Source organism: Phoca vitulina, unplaced genomic scaffold, assembly GCF_004348235.1.
Source record: "Phoca vitulina isolate PV1807 unplaced genomic scaffold, GSC_HSeal_1.0 scaffold14, whole genome shotgun sequence".
In the NCBI taxonomy this organism is placed as follows: domain Eukaryota; kingdom Metazoa; phylum Chordata; class Mammalia; order Carnivora; family Phocidae; genus Phoca; species Phoca vitulina.
The window spans coordinates 20368232-20387307 of record NW_022589717.1 but is presented as its reverse complement, the minus strand read 5'-3'; the positions used below and the strand labels follow the sequence as shown (position 1 = coordinate 20387307).

The 19076-nt window shown below is 37.9% G+C and overlaps 1 protein-coding gene across 1 annotated transcript in view; it reads right to left on the bottom strand.

The window, feature by feature from the left end:
- Positions 1-19076, bottom strand: part of GAB1 (GRB2 associated binding protein 1) — a 124270-nt gene that overhangs the window by 29957 nt on the left and 75237 nt on the right. Inside the window, 4 exon segments of the mRNA XM_032412911.1 lie at positions 88-173; positions 1401-2002; positions 5990-6215; positions 17032-17326. Coding sequence (XP_032268802.1) covers positions 88-173; positions 1401-2002; positions 5990-6215; positions 17032-17326 — 1209 coding nt within the window.

Below are 19076 nucleotides of genomic sequence, written 5' to 3'. Positions count from 1 at the left end.
TTTCGTGATCTCATTTAGTCTCAGGGCACTGTGTGTGAAGATCCTGAGTGAAACACACTTGATGACGCCAAGGTCAATTATACTTACAAAGTGGTTATGGAAGCCTTCAAGTGAACTAGATCTGTCACTTGGAAATGTTCGTGGAATATCATAGCAGTCTTGAGAACTAGCATCTAAAACAGAAAACAAACGATCAGCATTTCTTCCCACCTGTGCCAGTTCTCAGAATGGTCTGTTCTCTCTCTTTACACACCTGTGTGCAGGTATGCGTGCACACACACAGGTTTTTTAAAAAGATGCTCACAGAATAATATCCCGAATGGGCACATTAAATCACTAGAAAATGCAGACACTCACTAATATGCTGACCAGTACCAGCATTTGACTACGACAATGAATGAATGTCTAAGCCCAGGATGAGATGGGTTATTTAAAGATGGAGAAAAGAAATACTTTTCTTTTCTCAGCTTCTGCACCACCTTGGTCCTAACTTATATCTCAGTAACCTTTAATCAGATTACAGAGCCACTTCATAAAGAGAATCAGAAATTGGTAGTGAATGGCTAAAGTCAAGTCTCCCTATTATTACTCGTCGCGATGCATTAAATCTTTATTTTCTTTAGGACAGGTGGGTAACTCTACCACAACATACAGAAACGTTAGCACACGGTTTTTAGGGTATGGACATCTTAAACTCCAGCCTTCTATTTCTAGGACTTTAAGAACCTCAGAGTGTAACCCAGACTGAATCTTTCTCCTCTCAAGGTCTGTAACTTTTGGCAGGCTCTGGGACATGGTGTAGGACTAAGTGAAGTGGCCGGGGTAAGGGGAGAGAAGATTCCGAGCTTTAGAGAGAAATAAAACCAAACAAAAGTGGAATGGCACGACTGGAACAGAGTTTACTAGTTAGACACAACATATAAACTGCTTATCGAGGAAGGAAGGAAACGGAGCCCAGCAGATGGGACACAGCAGCAGCCATAATGGCACAAAAATACAGGAAAGGGATGACTCGGAGAGGCTTTGTGGCTGGTCCATTTCCTGCTCCTCTGCCCCAGGAGAGAGTCCACCCACCCAGGATACATGGAAAGCAGGAAAGACGGGTGCACACTTCCTGAGGCAGGAACGTATTACTAAGGCCATACTTCTCCAGGGGTGGAAAACTCCAAGTCTCTCTCCCTGCCAGCAGAACATGCACTCGGGCACACGCCGCATGCACAAACACCCTTCCAACGATCTACTGAGACCCTGACAGCTTCGCTATGTGAGTGGGTAACTGCAGAGCTGAAGAAAAAAAGGACTATCATTTAACATCACACGATGCTGCAAAGAACAAATATTCAGATGAACATATTTTCTACCATTAACCTCTAACACAGTAGAAGCCAGTTAGAGCTGACCTTTTCGCAATTTGTTCAAATCCACAGTGGAAATGGTATTACTACGTGATGGTGGCATCCCTGCTGTAGGGACACAGTAACTACTGTCAGTATCTGAGGCCGTGCGTGTGATACTGCACGTTTCCACAGGAGATCGGTCATGAGCTGGATGTGGTTTCGGTGGCCGAGGTGGAGGAATATCTGGAATAGTGTCTAGCTTTGACGTCTGTCCCAAAGTTCCTTCTGGAAATGTTCGTGGAATCTGATAAGTATTACCAGGTGTTGGAGGAATGTCATAACTAATAGATACATGCCTCATTTGAGTCTCTACACTTGATGTCCCAGATGGGGTATTAAAAACATAGAGATCTCCATCTGCCTCGGTACTCGATGGAGACACCTTTGGTAAAACATCGTGGGAGTAACTCCTGGGCAGGTTATAAAGGCTGGAGTCTACGGAACCAGATGCAGCACGAGACGGTGGAGAGTCATACATCATTTGCTGCTGAAAAAAGCCATTCACTCCGTGTTTGTTCTGGGAGGAAGCAGGATTTTTATGAGAAGGGACGTTATCATTGCAGTCTGTTTCAGAAGAGGTGGATTTTGCAGAATCAGCGTGTGTTCTAAATAAAAATTGTTAATGACAGAAAATAAAACATGGTGAAGACATAAGACTACATTTTAATAAATATATTTATAGCTTAGCAATCAAAATACACGGCTCTTTTTCATTTGATTTTTTGTGCGATCCGTAAGATTTAAAGCATGAATGTTTCTCAGTCTTTATGATTATACACCAGACAACAAGCCACCACCACAAAACCACCCAAAGCGTCCTCCCTAATGCCTGTCCTGTATCGGCCCACACCCCCAACTCCACCTATTAAATCCACACATAACACCATGATCCCTGAGGCACTGGAATTAGAAAGATACAAAATTCTGAGAAAGGTAAATGATTAAGGCATAGACACAAGGAAAAGCATTTCCTCTGAAGAGCATGCAGAAACCTCGTGCCAACACTTATCAGCTTGGTCCACTGCTCTTTATTTAGCCTACCCCTGGCAACTGTTGTTCTGTAAGACTAACAGTCTAATGATTACCTGGGATTGCATAAATTCAATGTGACCTACAAGGAGGTGGCAACTTGAAAGGTTTTGTGTATCTTTCTTTCTACTAATTTTCTTTAACAAACACTTAGCCAATACTGTAAAGATGATCAAAATACAACCCACAGAGTTGGCCAATTCCAAAAAATAATTAACCTTGAGAACTCTCATTAGAGTATATTTAATGTTTTGGGTACATTTCTAGTTTCTGCCTTTTGCGGTAACACAAAATTTGGGTAGAAGCCAAAATGAAGCTAACAATACTAGCACCCTGCATGCACTTCCTTAATGGTTAACAAGATACCTTAACTACTGTGAGTGTTGTCCAAAGTCCTGTAGGAACTTGAACTTAATCTTCAGAAAAATAACTTGTGATAGTCTTTTTAAGGTCTGATCTTCCCTGATTTCTTAATAATGCCTGGCACTATGTATCCCATTTATTCATTCAAACTCTCCGCCTCTGGTATCACAGAGCCCATACTGCAACATCCTCATTTCCCTTCTCCCTCACTGATTATTCCCTTCTTTCACTGACTGGTTCCTTCTTCCTGCGTCTCTACCTTGGAACAGCCAACAGAAGTCAGTCTTCTAATGCTTTACTACACACACCATTTAAAAATCCTCCTTTCTCATAACTTCACCTTCCACTGAATGTTAACAACTCTGATCTTCTCAATCGAACTCTGAGTCCCGTATTTTCAAACCGTTCAAATATATTTCTACTTGGTTATCCTGGTGTTACCTTGCTTGTGTGTACCAAACCAAACTCAACTTACTTCTGATTGTCCTTTCTGACTTGCCATTAAAAGAAATGTCTTCATCCAGAATCTCGAGGCTCAAAACGCTATCAGCTTTGATTCATTCTCTTTGATCTCCACCACCGAGGCACCAAGTTCTTCTAACCAAGTGACTGTTCCCCTTCTCTATTCCCACTGTCACCACCTCATGTTCAGATCTGGGTCTCTGCTACGATTCACACTACTAAACCCTCCTAAGAAGTCCTAGCGGACTTCTTTCCTCCAGTCTCTCCTTTTTCCAATGAACCCGAGGGACCATACTGCTATACTGCTGTAAGGTCAGCATTTTCAGAACATGGTTTTCGTATCACTTATCTACTTGGAGAAAATCCTTTTAAGGGTCCCAACAGGCTGTGAGAGCTACAAAAAGCCCACAAACAACTCCACTTGGTACTGAGGCCACCATCGCTGGCTCCATCTGGCATGCCCTATCTTATGTCCTACTCTCCCCCAGTGGAACCTCTACTACGGGCAAGTTCTCCTCCTCATTAGCTTCCTCCCACCCCTCACTCTTACCTTGCCTTTCCTTAAAAAAATTTTTATGCAAATTGCAAAAGACAGGGTCCTTTTCTCTCACCAACCAGTGTAGTTCAAATCCTCCTCCTCCTTTGAAGCATTTCACCCTCCATCTTAAAAATACTTGCACTGTCCCTTCTAAGAATTTCTAATGCACCTACACGTATTCTAAAATATGCACTTCACTGAATTCAAAAAAGTGAGTTAAGAAAAGCTAGAAGTACAATGACTAATAAGTTCCCTGACCTTGACTGGCTTATAGTTTAGTGAAGAATAAATTAAAATATCAAGCTATTTCCAATTCTGTGATAAAACACAGATTAGGAGGCCCAACCAGGATGCTAAGAAAACCCAGACAGGCATTTAATCCAGCCTGGGAGTTTGGGAGAATGTTTTCTAGACAAGTACATGCCTGAGCTGAGTCCTGCAGGATGAATAAGAGTTTGCAAGGCAATTCTCCTGACTTCATCTACAAACACTTAACGTTTTTGCATGTTCTGACTTCTTCAAAAGCTTCACTTATAAACTCTGAAGGGACTGTATCTGAGGCGGCTGTATCTTATGTAATTAGTCTGTACCTTCACAGCACCTAGCAGAAGAGTAGGCACACAGTGGGTACTTCATAAAGATTTGTCAATTAACTGTCACTTCTGCAAAATACAGATACAAAATATGTCTGAGCAAGGACTCTGAGCATAATTTCTACTACAACAGGAAAGCTGTAATACCAATGAGATCAATGAAAGATACCATATAAAAAGAAAATGCACTGAAAACTGTCACTTAGCTGCTGGCTTTAAAAAAGTTGATATTGAAAAATAATTCTGAACCTCCATAAAATAAAATCTTAGTTAGTAGCACAGGTAACAAAGTTGCGAATGTGTAATTTTAAATACTCACAGCAAACAAGCAAAATCAAGTTAGAATTTGATATTAACTAGTGTTGATTTATAAAAAGATTTCTTTTTTTGCTCTTACAGGTAAAATCCCATTACAACAAATATGCGGAAACCCAACTTTGGAATGTTTGTATTCCAATACCTCAGGGAATAATTCACAGCAACTAAACTGTGGTTCTTGACAAATTCTGTATAAAAATTGAACAAGCACTTCGTATGATCTTAGCCCGGTAACAGTCACTTTCTCCATGAAAACAACAACTTTTTTGTTATAAAATAAAATAATGCTTAATATCCAATCATTCTGTTTAAAAAATATCTTTCATATCTACTATGCAATTCATTCCCACTTTTATATATTGCAAATCAAGATGTAAATATCCCCAACATCACTAGTTGCCACACTGCTGTTAATGGTAGAAACGGGCTCCCCGATCTTTATTTTCTGGCTCCAATTCTCACTGTTACCTCAGGCCTTCCAATTACTCAACAGCAAATAACAAGAATGATCAAATTAAAATATCATATAACTTAGAAGGAAAGAAGGGAGCAGGAATGGAGATGATGGGGAAACCAAGCATTTGGGAAAGGCTTTATGATACCTTTGGGCAAGCACTGAAATCCACATGCTTCTTTCTACTTAAAAATGTATAAAGTCAGAGTAAGCTCTGCTTCACTGCTAGGTATGACGATTGGAAAGTTTTAGTTTTTAGCAATATATTTGATTTCATCAAATTTCACTAAAACCCAATTTGTATATCCCATAATATTTGCTATATTGGGATTTTACCTGAATAATTAATTTCTCACACAGATCCAAAGCAACCACAACACACTCACTGCAATGGAATCGTTTTGCTTTCAAAATCTTCTAGTAGTAGGTATTCCTCTCCTTCTTCAGAAACAAAAGATGACCCTTGGCTGGTTTACAATCACATAAGAAATGGAGCAAGATCACCATTTATAAATCAGTGAAATCTGTTAAGCAAGTAATACTGTGAGTCTGTAACAAAGACTATGAAACAGGAGACAGATTTCCAAAAGAGCCTTGTAGGTACAAGTGTTCTTTGCCTAGATAGTAGAGAACATGTTTCTCCCATAATCTCCTGAATATCAGAAATGTTAGAGGAATATACCCTGAAATATAATAAGCCTAAAATATAAATCTATATAGTTGGGTTTCTTTTAAGCCTTCGAATCAGAATTGAAAAAGTTTAAAGGTAAGATTTCTAAATGTATACACACACACACACACACACCCCACGCACACACAGGCATCTGTGGTTTACCTGGTGGGTTCAGGCTTCTTGCTTTGACAGTTGATTAGCAAGAGGTAGTCTTGAGGATCCTCCTGGATGCCAAGGGTTTCTAGGTGTGGTGGTAGGTTAATTAGCTGATATGGAGGAGGTGCAACAGCGGAGGATGAATCCACCTGGGTGGATGGTGGTGCTGTATTTACAGCTAAAGGTAAATCAACCGGCGCTTGTATGGAGCTGCCAGGTGGCTTCACAGGATCTGCAACACCAAAATGTAACTATCATTGTCTATCCCATTCTAAGAATTTTTTCTTAAATAAAGCTACTTCAAAGTTTGGAGATAAACTGTTTAAACACACAAAAGCATGATAAGCCATGACAATGTCAATTAAAACAAATACTACCTAAATAGCAAGATTTATACAGGAAATAATTGGCTCTTGTCAAAGAGATGTGAAGAGTAGGGCTCTTTCTTCCAGAGGCTTTCTAACCATAAAGCCATGGTTAACTTTGTCTTAAACAGTCTTTAGTTTTGAGGCTACTGGCAATGAAGATGTTCTACAATCTTAGCACAAGAGATAGATTTTTTTCCACGATAAAAAATATAGTCGGGGCACCTGGGTGGCTCAGTCAGTTAAGCGTCTAACTCTTGGTTTCAGCTCAGGTCATGATCTCAGCGTCCTGGAATTGAGCCCTGTGTTGGGCTCTGTGCTCAGCAGGGAGTCTGCTTGAGGATTCTGTCTCTCCCTCTGCCCCTTCCCATCGCTCTCGTGGGCACTCTCTCTCTAACAAATAAATTTTTAAAACAAAACAAAACAAAAAACCGAAGTGTTTCCCAAGCCAAGCCAACTTTCCAAGGAGGCCCATCTTGTTATGTGGCGTCTACAGGCACAAGCATCACCTCTTTGTCTCATCTTTATTTTGCTGTTCATTCTTTTCTTTCTACTTCCTCAGCAGACTAAGGAGAAATAGTTCTAATTGTGGGATTCATGTTCAGGGAAAGAGCTTTTTTTTAAGACATCTCTTCTTCCCTCAGCTCATAGCCTCAAGTGCCATTTACTGGATTTCCGTAATATTTTCATGGACAGCAAGTAAAGGAATAATTTATTAAGCACTTAACAATGTTCTGAAAAGACATATGAAACTACCTAAATTGTTTAGAGTGAAGTAATTTGAAAACAAGTTGAAAACTGAGTGATAAAATCCCACTGTAATCACTGACACAACCAAGTAAATTTTGAAGAGCCTGGAAGAAAAATTCTCTGTTGGTCTGGTTAGGAATACAAGACTATACATCCAGAAAAAGATAAATGCTCATATATGAATAAGCAAATTTGTTTACTGTCTATGTTAGAACAGAAAAGCCTGGGTTGAAACTGAGATTTTTATAACAAAACATTCCCTAAAAGACAATAAAAAGTGGTAAAGGACTTAATATGTTCTATCACATAAAATCAAATGCAGGTCATCTGGCCTGTTAGATTACCAGGGAGGAGCTACATGTCAGCTCTAGCTTCTCTAGATACCAGAGTAAGTCCATATGCTTTTGATAATGTCTTCATGTATTCAACTTTAATATTTGTATATGCACCCCAGCTAAATTTATGTAGTTTGTATTTTATGACTCTTCTTCCTAGGCAAAGAAGCTCATATCATAATTGTTAAGCTTGAATAATAATGTATTAGTATGGCTAAATATAAGTTTATCTTTATTTGTGGTTCCCCAAAACAAACAAAAAGGATCAGAACTCCTATGCGATAGTTTGCCCTACATGTTGTAGATGCTCAAAAGGATTTCATTCACCCAGCGCAAACTCACTGAGCACTTTCTCTATGTCCTGTTGGAAGAGGCCAGGGGCACTCCCCAACCTTCAAGACCCATTCAACTGAATGTGCAGTTTGGAATTTGCTCCTTAAGAAATATGTGAGTCCTACTAGATGCTAATTATGTTTAAAGACTTCTTTCAGTTGGAAAGTTTGGCCTGAGTAAATAGAAGTTGTGCTAATTTCTAACATTTTTATCAGTTATGCTGCATGCAATGTCACAAGCTCATCTAATAAAATCTAACACTTAATGCCAGGAGTTTATTAGTTAATTCTTTCTCACTTATGAAAGGTGAGAAAAGAAAATGGTGAGAAAAGAAAAATATTTTTGGGGGGACATTTATACGACATAATGCCATAATTTCAGTGGGAACTCATAAATATCTCATTATGTCTAACAGATGATTATAAATAGTATATATAACATACTCTATGAAATAATGTTTTACTGTTTTGAACTAATTACAAATCTAAAAGATTTATTTAAGGGGATATAAAGGCCCTAGATTAACCAGTGACTCAGTAAATCCTTGTGGCTTGTTAAACTTAATAGAACTATGAAAAATATTTAACTTTTAAAGAAAAGCTTTCGTAAAAACATACACAACATTGAGGAGAAAAAAAAAAAGAGCAGAGTGGTCAGAAAGCACTTATTGTATCCTACAGGCTGTATTCACAAATATATTTTACATATTTCTCCTTTTTGTACCGTAGAGGTGTGGTAAAATTGTACGATCACATTCAATTTTTAGTTTTGGCCAAAATAAAATGAAACTCAACACTGGAAATACATCACTACATAAAACAGTATGAGAATTCTAATTTTCCAGTGTAACTCCTAAAGTAAGTTTTCCAGGTGGCTGTTTTTATAGATACACTTTTCCTTTAAATGTTTTTTTATTTTAAATAAGATAGCTATACACTAAATTAACTGAGTGAGTCATCTTAGGTAGGAAAAGAATCACCCAGCCAGGTGATCACATTTGTCTGACTTGTTTTATTAACACAATGGGACCATCTCATTTTTAAACTTCCATTTCTCCCACCTGTGAATGACTAAAGTATTTTTTTACCCTCTTTATAGATGAAAGATCCTCTCAATTTCTGGAAAAAAAGAAGAAAAAGACAGGGACTCAAAGGTTCCTTTTTTTTTTTTTGGTCTTTGTTAGTGTTTTCTTGAAATTAAAATAGATATGTTATACAATATGCATTATTTTTAAAGTCCTTTTGTTCTTCACTATTTCTGGTATCTGGAGCTCATGCCCTAGGAATACAGATGAATTTAATTGCATTTAACATGGAGCGAGTGCTTTATCAATGAATATATTTTACAATTTATTATTCTATTTTGTGACTCATAGACATTAATGCCATTTCTACTTTCGTGCTATTACATGTCCTTACACAGTGAAGGCAGTGGTGCGGAGCTTCATATGTATTTTTTAATTTTAGTTAACATACAGTGCAATATTGGTTTCTGGAGTAGAATTCAGTGATTCATCATATACATACAACAATAAGTGTCCTCTTTAACATCTACCACCCATCTAGCCCACCCCCAACCAACCTCCGCCCATCACCCCTCAGTTTTCTATCTTTAAGAGTCTCTTATGGTTTGTTTCCCTCTCTCCCTTTCCATATGATCATCTGTTTTGAGTGAGATCATATGGTATTTGTCTTTCTCTGCCTCACTTATTTCACTTAGTATAATATACTCTTAAGAGCTCCATCCAAAAATATATAATATCTCAATCACAATATGGGAAGGCTTACATCTACTTCTAAGAGGCAAGAACTAGAGAGAATTTCCATTATGTTCACAAGCAAGCTCACCAAAGAAAAGACCTTCACACAGCCATGAAAAGCAAGCCCAACCATTCCAAACAACATGGCATACAAAGGACTTTAAGAGGGAAGGGATGGGGTGCCTGGGTGGCTCAGGTCATGGTCCCAAGGTCCTGGGATGGAGCCCCGCTTTGGGCTCCCTGCTCGGCGGGAAGCCTGCTTCTCCCTCTCCCACTCCCCCCTGCTTGTGTTCCCTCTCTCGCTGTGTCTCTCTCTGTCAAATAAATAAATAAATAAAATCTTTAAAAATAAATAAAAAAGAGGGAAGGGAACACTGCTCTACCACTTTGGCTCAGATAATGCCCTGCCTTCAAAGTTTTAGTCTTTGGGATTATTTTACTCATACTCCTATTTGTCAGCTCTGCATATTTTAATGCAAGCATTGCAGTGTGTCTAAATATGCCTTAATATAAAAGTTCTGGTCAAAGTTAACCAACTGGTGTGAAAAAAGAAACTTCTATTTCACTTTATAAAGGCATGTGATTTGCCTCATTCTACCCGAGGAGTAGTTGAGCAGCCACGTTTGTTGCTTTCTGCCTCACCTAGGTTTCTAACTTACTGCTGCTCTAAGTAATGCTGGTATCAACTTTCTCAGAACCAAATATCAGTTTAGGGTTTGCTTATGTGTGTAAAATTATTCCCTGTCTCTTAATTCAAAAGGCATAAAGAGTATAATTAGCAACCATTAAAGGCTTAATGAGTTGCTAGAGCAAATTCTTAATTGAATTTTACTAAGAAAGCTAGTAAGTACTGGTAAAGTAAGCCTTAACCAGCTTTCAGTGAAGAGAAGCAAATTATGATGTGAGGAGAACCACAAATAATAAGTTGGTCCACAAGATCCCTAGCTTAATGCACAGTTTTATCCTGTTTGGAACCATAATGCCCTGGTGGTGTTAGTGTCCCACACACGAGTTGGGGTGCCCAGATAATGCCTCTAAACATTCAAAATAATACATCTACACACACACACACACACACACACACACACACACACACACGTATATATACACACACATACCAAAAGGTATAAGAGCTTAAGCCCAGGGAAGCAATTCTACTCCTTCTCCTTGGTAAGGAGAATATTTCAAAGTTAATGTGACAGGTTCTCTGATTTTATAACTACTGCCATACTCTATCTACCATGTGGTAATAAAACTGAGGTGTTGCTCATGTCCTTGTCAGGAGACCAGATGAGATCCTTGTCTCTTGAGATGGGCTACATTTGCTGATAGGATATTTTTGGGTTTCTACTACAAAAATTTTACCTTTACGTTCATAATTAAAGGTAAACAGGTCAGGGTTATTCTGTTTCTATTGATTACTAATTTACCTGGTCTGTTGTAGAATTTCTTTTTTGTCAGGAGAAGCATTTTGATTGGATGTATGTCTAATTAACTCACCAAATAAGACTCTATCCACAAAGAGTATCATTATCATTGAGGCTCAAGTAACCATCTTCTCATTTCTGAACACACCACTTTTCATAGAAGAACATTTTGTTAAGGTAAATCTAACAAATGGATACAAACAAGAAAGAGCAGTAGTTGCAATTTTCAGTGAAGCAACCTGCAATTTCTTCAATTTATTTAATCAGAAATTGAAGATCTTTAATCATAGCCCAATCTATTTAATGTGTTTCAAATAGAAAATTTTTTTATCTTATTTGTCATGATTATCTCCTTAACAGGTCGTACAAATATTCTTGGGAGACTTTAAAAGTAAACCCTTAGGAAATGCCGAAAATGCCTTAAATTCTTATCCAGAACTGTCATGGCATCAGAATCACTTTTTCAGAGTTTTAGGTGCCTGAGCCCCATCTCAGGAGACTCGATGAATCAATATCTCAATACCTTGAAAATGTGTAAGAAAACAAAACAAAAACCGTATAAACGCTCTGGTTGAACTGGTCCTCAGGAAAATGCACATTAAAACCACAATGAGACACCACTACACATTCACTAGAATGGCTAAAATTAATGACTGACAATACCAAATGAAGTGAGAATGTAGTGTACCTGGAAGTCTCCTACATGGCTGGTAGGAAAACAAATGGTACATAACCTATGATGTAGGGATTCCACCCATGGGTACACACCCACAAGAACTAAGTGTTCATGTCCATCAAAAGATACATATATAGCACAGCTCACAGTAGCTTTATTTGCATTAAAAACTAGAAACAACCCAAATGCCCATCAACATTCAAAGAGATCTGTAATTTGGGATCTATTCACACAACAGAATGCTACAGAAGATGAAGAACTCCCACTACATGCTACATGGATGAATCTCACAGACTTCTATTGGAAAAAAGAAGCCAGATTCAGTGGTTTTATTTATACGAAGTTCATGTATAGGCAAAACTAATCTCTGGTTATAAAGCAAAATCATAGTTACGTTTGGGCTTTTTTTCTGGGTTTTTACTGGGAAAAAGAATGAAAAAGCCTTCTGGGGGGCTGGAAATGTTCCACTTCTTGATCTGAGCAGCAGGTACACAGACTTCTGTTTCCATATGTAGATAGAGATATATAAAACTATACTGAACTGTATACTTAAGATCTGAACCTTCCATAGTAGTAAGTTATACCTGAATAAAAAAGTAAATAAAAAGAAATTTAAAAGTTCTCTAGTTAAGAAGCACCGCTTTACAGGAAAGGGAAGATATGCACATTCTTACATTAGCTTACCTACTTTTCTAAAGGGAAGGATATCAAATAGAGAAGCACTATTTTTTTTAAGCTACTATTACCTGGGCATTCTGAGAAAAGCAACTCAACTGACTGATAAAGGCAACTTTCTAATCTTGCACCCTGAAATTAGACCAGGAGCCTTTGCGCCAAGTTAGTTAGCTGTTTAGAGCCTTTAGGCTGTGTTTCCTGGCACTTGTTTAGCAGATTTAACAGCTTCCACCTTGGTGTAGAAACAAAAATAAATCTGCACATTTCCAAGAAAAACAAAAGAAATTAGTTTCTACCCTCAAATCTGCTAAATAAAAGCATTCATAGGAACCGCACATAGTTCAATGAGCTAGAATTTAAAAACAGATTCAGCTTGCCAGCATTCTGAGTATTCAATAATAGCAGTGGTCACCTGGGGCAGCGGAAATAACATGGTAACGATATTTTGAGAGGTTCCTGGAATCAAAACACAGGTCAGATTTTTCCCCTTTCCTTTTGTTTTCAGCAAAAACTAGTTATTCTCCTAGGGACTGTGGATAGTTATTTTCTCAGACTGTAATATCCAAGCATAGGATATTTCTTCCCACATCTAGCCTGACACGAGTAGAGTGAAAAATGGTTTCATGTCATTAGTTTTAAGCCAAGAGTGAGAGCATACTCAACTCTGAAATGGGAACAGCACAGGGCTCCAGGGACAGATCTAGGTAAAAACAAAAACATCTATTATTTAGTGATTGGTGGGAAGATCTATTTGGAAGCAAGAGAATATAAAGCAGGTGGTAAAGTAAATGGAAGAACTCAGACATTTTGATATTTATCTTGTCATATTAAACTGTACAAACGTGATCACAAAGGATAATAGCAGTTCTCTGCAGTTCAGAATTTGGTACAAATCTTTAAATGTGTGGATTTTTTTTAAAAGGCATCTAGCAAAGTCAGCTACTACAAATGAACAGAGAAAATACAGCGGTTAACTTTAAAGCCTTTTTGCAGTTTTGCTACTATGCATGAAAAATCAAAATTATAGAGTAAAATATTTTTGTGGCACCTTGATACTACACAATGAAGGACTGTTCATCTTTCACTGATTTAGGACTTACTGATTTATTTACAACTTTATGATTTATGAGAAGCTCAAGTCTTCAACATCAGAGTAAGATATTTCTGATTGTAGCTATTGAGGAGAAGGCCAGGATGAACTTGTAAAAAATCTATATTGTAGAATTTAAAAAACAAATGCAGTTGCGTTTAGATATAGCTCGTAAACTACATTTAGAAAGCACTGGCCAACTGAAGTCCTTAGTGGCTTGTTTTTTTTTTTGTTTTTTGTTTTTTTTTTAAAGATTTTATTTATTTATTTGATAGAGATAGAGAGAGGGAGAGCACAAGCAGGGGGAGTGGCAAGCAGAGGGAGAGGAAGAGGCAGGCTCCCCGCTGAGGAAGGAGCCCGATGTGGGGCTCGATCCCAGGACTCTGGGATCATGACCTGAGCCGAAGGCAGCCGCTTAACTGACTGAGCCACCCAGGCGCCCCCTTACTTAGTGGCTTGTTTTAATGAAGCGATAAAAAATGAGTTATGATTAGCACAGCTGTTGTTGGTAACCAACTCATTACATATATCAAATTTGACTAATAATACTATTAGTTTTCTTACAACCTCTCCCTTTATTGATATTGTGAAGATAGAACATTCACAAGTTGAGAGTTTCATTCAAGGCAAATATACTTTATCTGTTTTAAAAGGATTTGGGAGTTTGTCCTCCTTCCTATATTACTAAGTTTATAAAGTGAAAAATAGACATTGTGACTGATTCTGACCACCAATATCAATGAAAATGTTCCACTAAGTACAAAATAAACTTCTTAGTACATTATCAGCTGCAGTCACAGAACCATTTAAAACTACCTAGACTTTTCCTCACCTTCTTAAATTAGCTGCTATCTGTGTTATTTCTTCTTTACCAGGACACTTATTCCTAGAGTATTTGCCTGTGTCTATTAGACTGACTATAAGCTCTATGAGGGCAAGAACTGTATTAACACAGTCTTACAGTATCATACTTTAATATATGCACATAATCATACTTTAATGCATTGTAAAGTATGATTATACACCATATATATACACATATATATGTATATATATACATACATATATGGGTGTGTGTATATGTATATACACACACATACACACACGTATATTATGTATCTTGCACTCACCAACTGTAATGAATTATTATGGGTATGACTCCTTCCCCACTAGATGCTCACTCAGTTCCATGTCTATAATGTTTGCCATCGGTCTCCCTAACTGTCACCTAATAATATGTAGGTTAAACGAATGTCCAAAGCTTAGTTGAGTGTTGGCAAATTCAATAATTTGGTAAATTAATGAATCAATTTTCTAAAGCAAACAAAACTTTCCTTCTTTCCAGAGATGACTGGGTGCTCATCAAACTCTCAGATGATGAGAGTCATCTTAAGGTGGACAAATGCCTTGAAACTTGCAAAGTTAATCTCAGATACTTGTGCATTCGAAATTCTTATGTGGGGGTGGTCCTCAACTCTACCCACCCCTGAATGGGCTTCCAAAAATTAGACCATTCCTTGACTGAAGAATGTATCTCCTCTAGGAGGGTATCTCATTTCCTTTGTTAATTATATTTAGGAGAATTATATAGAAAACAAAGAGAGATGGAAGAACACCTACTACTCAGTCTTTCAGATCAACAGAATCGCTACAGGCAACCGATGAGGACAGAAGTCTACTTTTATGTCACTAAAAACAAATTCTAAACTGAAAAGGTAGCAGGCAAAAGAACATCATCAACCCGAAGAGTATACAATGACTTAAATTATTTTAACTGAAAATCCATTACATCATGAGCCTAATGTAGTATTTTAATCCAAAAATTATCATTACTGAGTGGTCGTTAAGTAACCACTAGAGACCTATCTCATTTGTTTTTTTTTTTTTTTTTTTTAAAGATTTTATTTATTTGACAGAGAGAGAGACAGCTAGAGAGGGAACACAAGCAGGGGGAATGGGAGAGGGAGAAGCAGGCTCCCTGCCGAGCAAGGAACCCGATGCGGGGCTCGATCCGAGGACCCCGGGATCATGACCTGAGCCGAAGGCAGACGCTTAACGACTGAGCCACCCAGGCGCCCCGAGACCTATCTCATTTGTGACTTTAACTTTAAAATCCTCCACTGTACTCAAATATAGACTATATATGCAAGAAGAAAAGAAAGGAGTTTAACTGGAGTTAGAAGTAATACCCCCACACCCACTTAAAATGTGAACATATTTAGTACTTCACAAAAACCACCAAAGCCTTAATTCCACATGTGAAACAATTTCTTGAGGCTTTTAATCACTAGAGTTCTGTTGAAAAGCTCTAGCTCATTAGCCACCTCCTGTCTAAACTGGATGCCTCCTTTCCTGTCTCAGTGCTGCCCCCTCAGGATTGTGGATTCCCTCGCCAAGGGGTTTCCCCGCCCCACTGGGCCAATCCCAGTCCTGGAAGGCTTCTTCTTGTGGGCCGCTGACTGGCCAGAAAGGAAGCAGCAGGCTGACCTGAGCTAATTAGAGATGATTGCTCTTTCACTTCAATCCAAAACTTGATGTTGACTGTTGATGCAATTTTTCCAGCCCTCACTGAACCTCCGGCACTCCTAAATATAGATATTTGGAAATGCACACTGTAAATGTGAGTATAACCATGAAGACGGTAAGGTCAAAGACCTCAGACCGCCTTTATTTCTGATTTTTGGCTTTACGAACCTAAATGTGTGTTGGAGTCCCCTAGATAGGTGTTTGTTATAAATGGAAGAGAAGCAGAGAAGTGGACAGGGACTAAGTGGTCAGGAAAGCTATATAAAAGCACCTGAAGAGGAATTCCACCTGTAAAATTCTTCATGAGACCTCTACCCACTCAGCTCTTCCCAGGACAGGCACTCCAAATCTCAGCTCCTCAAGCAACTCTCCCCCTGCCTTTATCATTCACAGCCCCCTGCTCCAGTCACGTGGAATGCTGTTCCACCTCCAGGTCGTTTCTCTCCCTTGCCCCTAAGTCTAGAGGGTTTTGTATCCCTTTTTTTCACTTATGTAGAAATACTACTTCCTTCAAAAGCCTAGAGTTTACCTGAGAAGCTTTTCTTCACTACGCTTATCCAAACCTTGAGCCTCCTCTCCCTCCTTGCTCTTTTTAGGACCTCTGTGTTAAGCAAACTCATTTGTTACTTGTTCATCATGTTTTGTGACTGATTGTCATTTGCTTTTCATAGGTATTGATAATCGTCTTGGCTATTTCCTACTTCATAATCCAATACAGTTTTTAAGATAACATCTGAAGAATTGAGTCACATGAAAATGATGCTTTTAATAGGTGAAAAATAGTCAAATATCAGCAGTGCTATAAGGTTCAATTTGATATATACAGATGCAAGAAATGCTCTTAAATAAGTATGTCTTCTTGTCACCTTTTTTCAAGACATTTATTTAGACACGGTCCCACAATGGCTAAGTCTCCCCTAAAACCTAGAAAAAATTTCTCCCCAAAATGATTAAAGACTTTAGTGCTTTTTTTCCAAATGTTGTTTGTTAGCTATTATAAAAAGGTAAACAATATTATATTGTGTAATTGAAATAATAAAGAATTTTATAACAGTTCTAAAAATGCAGTAATAAAGGAGAACTCAGGTGGAATAATAAAATCTTGAGCTTACCTTCTTCTGTAGGATTAAACCCACAGATGTCACAAATACAACGAACCCACTTATTCATCTCTTCCTCACTGTCTGCTACCAAGTAGAATATTCGGTCAATGGTGTTGATATCAAAAATGTAGCTGTTTTCAAACTCTTTTTTGTTAAACGTCAATCCAGCATCAACTTGCTGACATAAGTTTAAATCAATAATACGGATAGGCTTCTTGGCATGATCATTTTTGTAATATTCCAAGACATCTGGATCTCCAGTTAAGCGACCACTGCGTAACACAAACCATCTCCTCTTCCATGCCTGGGAACAAAACAAAAATATCCATCTAGTATTAATTTGACAGAAATTTTTCAAGAAAGTGCACACTTATCAAACCAATTTTACAAATATAATGTCTAGAGAAAGTCACATACATGTTTTGTTTCCACAGAATAATCTACCACTCCAGCAAAATTTACTGATGCCTCAATTAACTTAATAATATGTCTATATATACATATTTATTATGTTCTATTAGACCTTCTAATAGAAGACTAGAAGATACTGATTGTTATCAGAAGATATTACATTGATATGTAATATCAAGACAACAAGGAAGATGTAGTTTTTACTAAATATAAAAAAGCAATGGTTTCAACAAATGGAACCAGGAAAACTGGGTATCCACATGCAAAAGAATGGATCTGGGACTCTTTACATCATACAGAAATTAACTCAAAATGCATCAAAGACCTAAACGTAGGAGCTAAGACTATAAAACTCTTAGGAGAAAACAGGGAAAAGCTTCATAACATCAGATTTGGCAATGATCTACTGGATATGACACTAAGGGTGCAGAAGAAATACACACAAAAATAGGTATACATCAAAATTTAAAATTTACACACTGAAAGACTCAATCAATAGAGTGAAAAGCCAACTCATAGAATGAGAGAAAATATCTGCAAATAATTTATCTGATAAAAGATTAACGTCTAGAATAAAGAATCCTACAACTCGGTAACAACAAAAATAAATAATCCAATTTAAAAATGGGCAAAGGACTTGAACAGATTCTCCAAAGATATATAAATGACCAGGAGGCACATGAAAAGATGCTCAACATCATTATCATTTAGAGAAATGGAAATCAAACCCACAATGAGACACAACTTCATACACATTAGAATGTCTGTTATCAAAAAAGCAGAAAATAACAAGTGTTGGCCACGATGGCAGAAACTGGAACCACTGTGCATTGCTGATAGGAATGCAAAATGATGTAACTGGTATGGAAAACGGTACGGCAGTTCCTCCAAAGATTTCAGTTGTGAATAAATATCCAAGAGAACTGAAAGCCAGGTCTCAAACAGGTATTTGTACACCCATTATCCACAGCAGTCGAAAGGTAGAAGCAACCCAAGTGTCCACTGCTGAATGAAGAAATGAATAAAATGTGGTATACACACATAATGGGGTATTATTTAGTCTTAAAAGGGAATAAAAATCTGACACATGCCATAACATGGATGAATCTTGAGACGTGATGCTAAGTGAAAAAAGCCAGTCACTAAAGGACAAAAAGCTGTATGACTCCACTATATGAGGTACCTACTGGTAATCAAACTCATAGAGACAAAACGCAGAATGGTAGCTGCCAGTGGCTGGAAGGCAGGGATAAGGAGTTAGTGTTTAGTGGGTACACTTTTAGGAAGATGGACAGTTCTGGAGATGGACAGTGGTGATGGCTGCACAACAAAGTGAATGCACTTCATGCCACTGAAACTGTACACTTGAAAATGGTTAAAATGGTAAATTTTATGTTAGGTATATCTTACTGCATTAAAAAAAAAGCAATGTTTTTTCATGCCTTAATATCATGCCATAAAGAATACATAAAGATACTTCAAAAGACTCCTTTGTATTTTAAGCTATAGATTTCTCTCTCTCTTTTGTGTGTGTGTGTGTGGGGGGGTTGCAAGGAGATGGGGGGAGAAGGGTTCAGAAGCTTTCCTGATTTCTCACTTGAAAAGCAAGCAAAGAGGGGCGCCTGGGTGGCTCAGTCATTAAG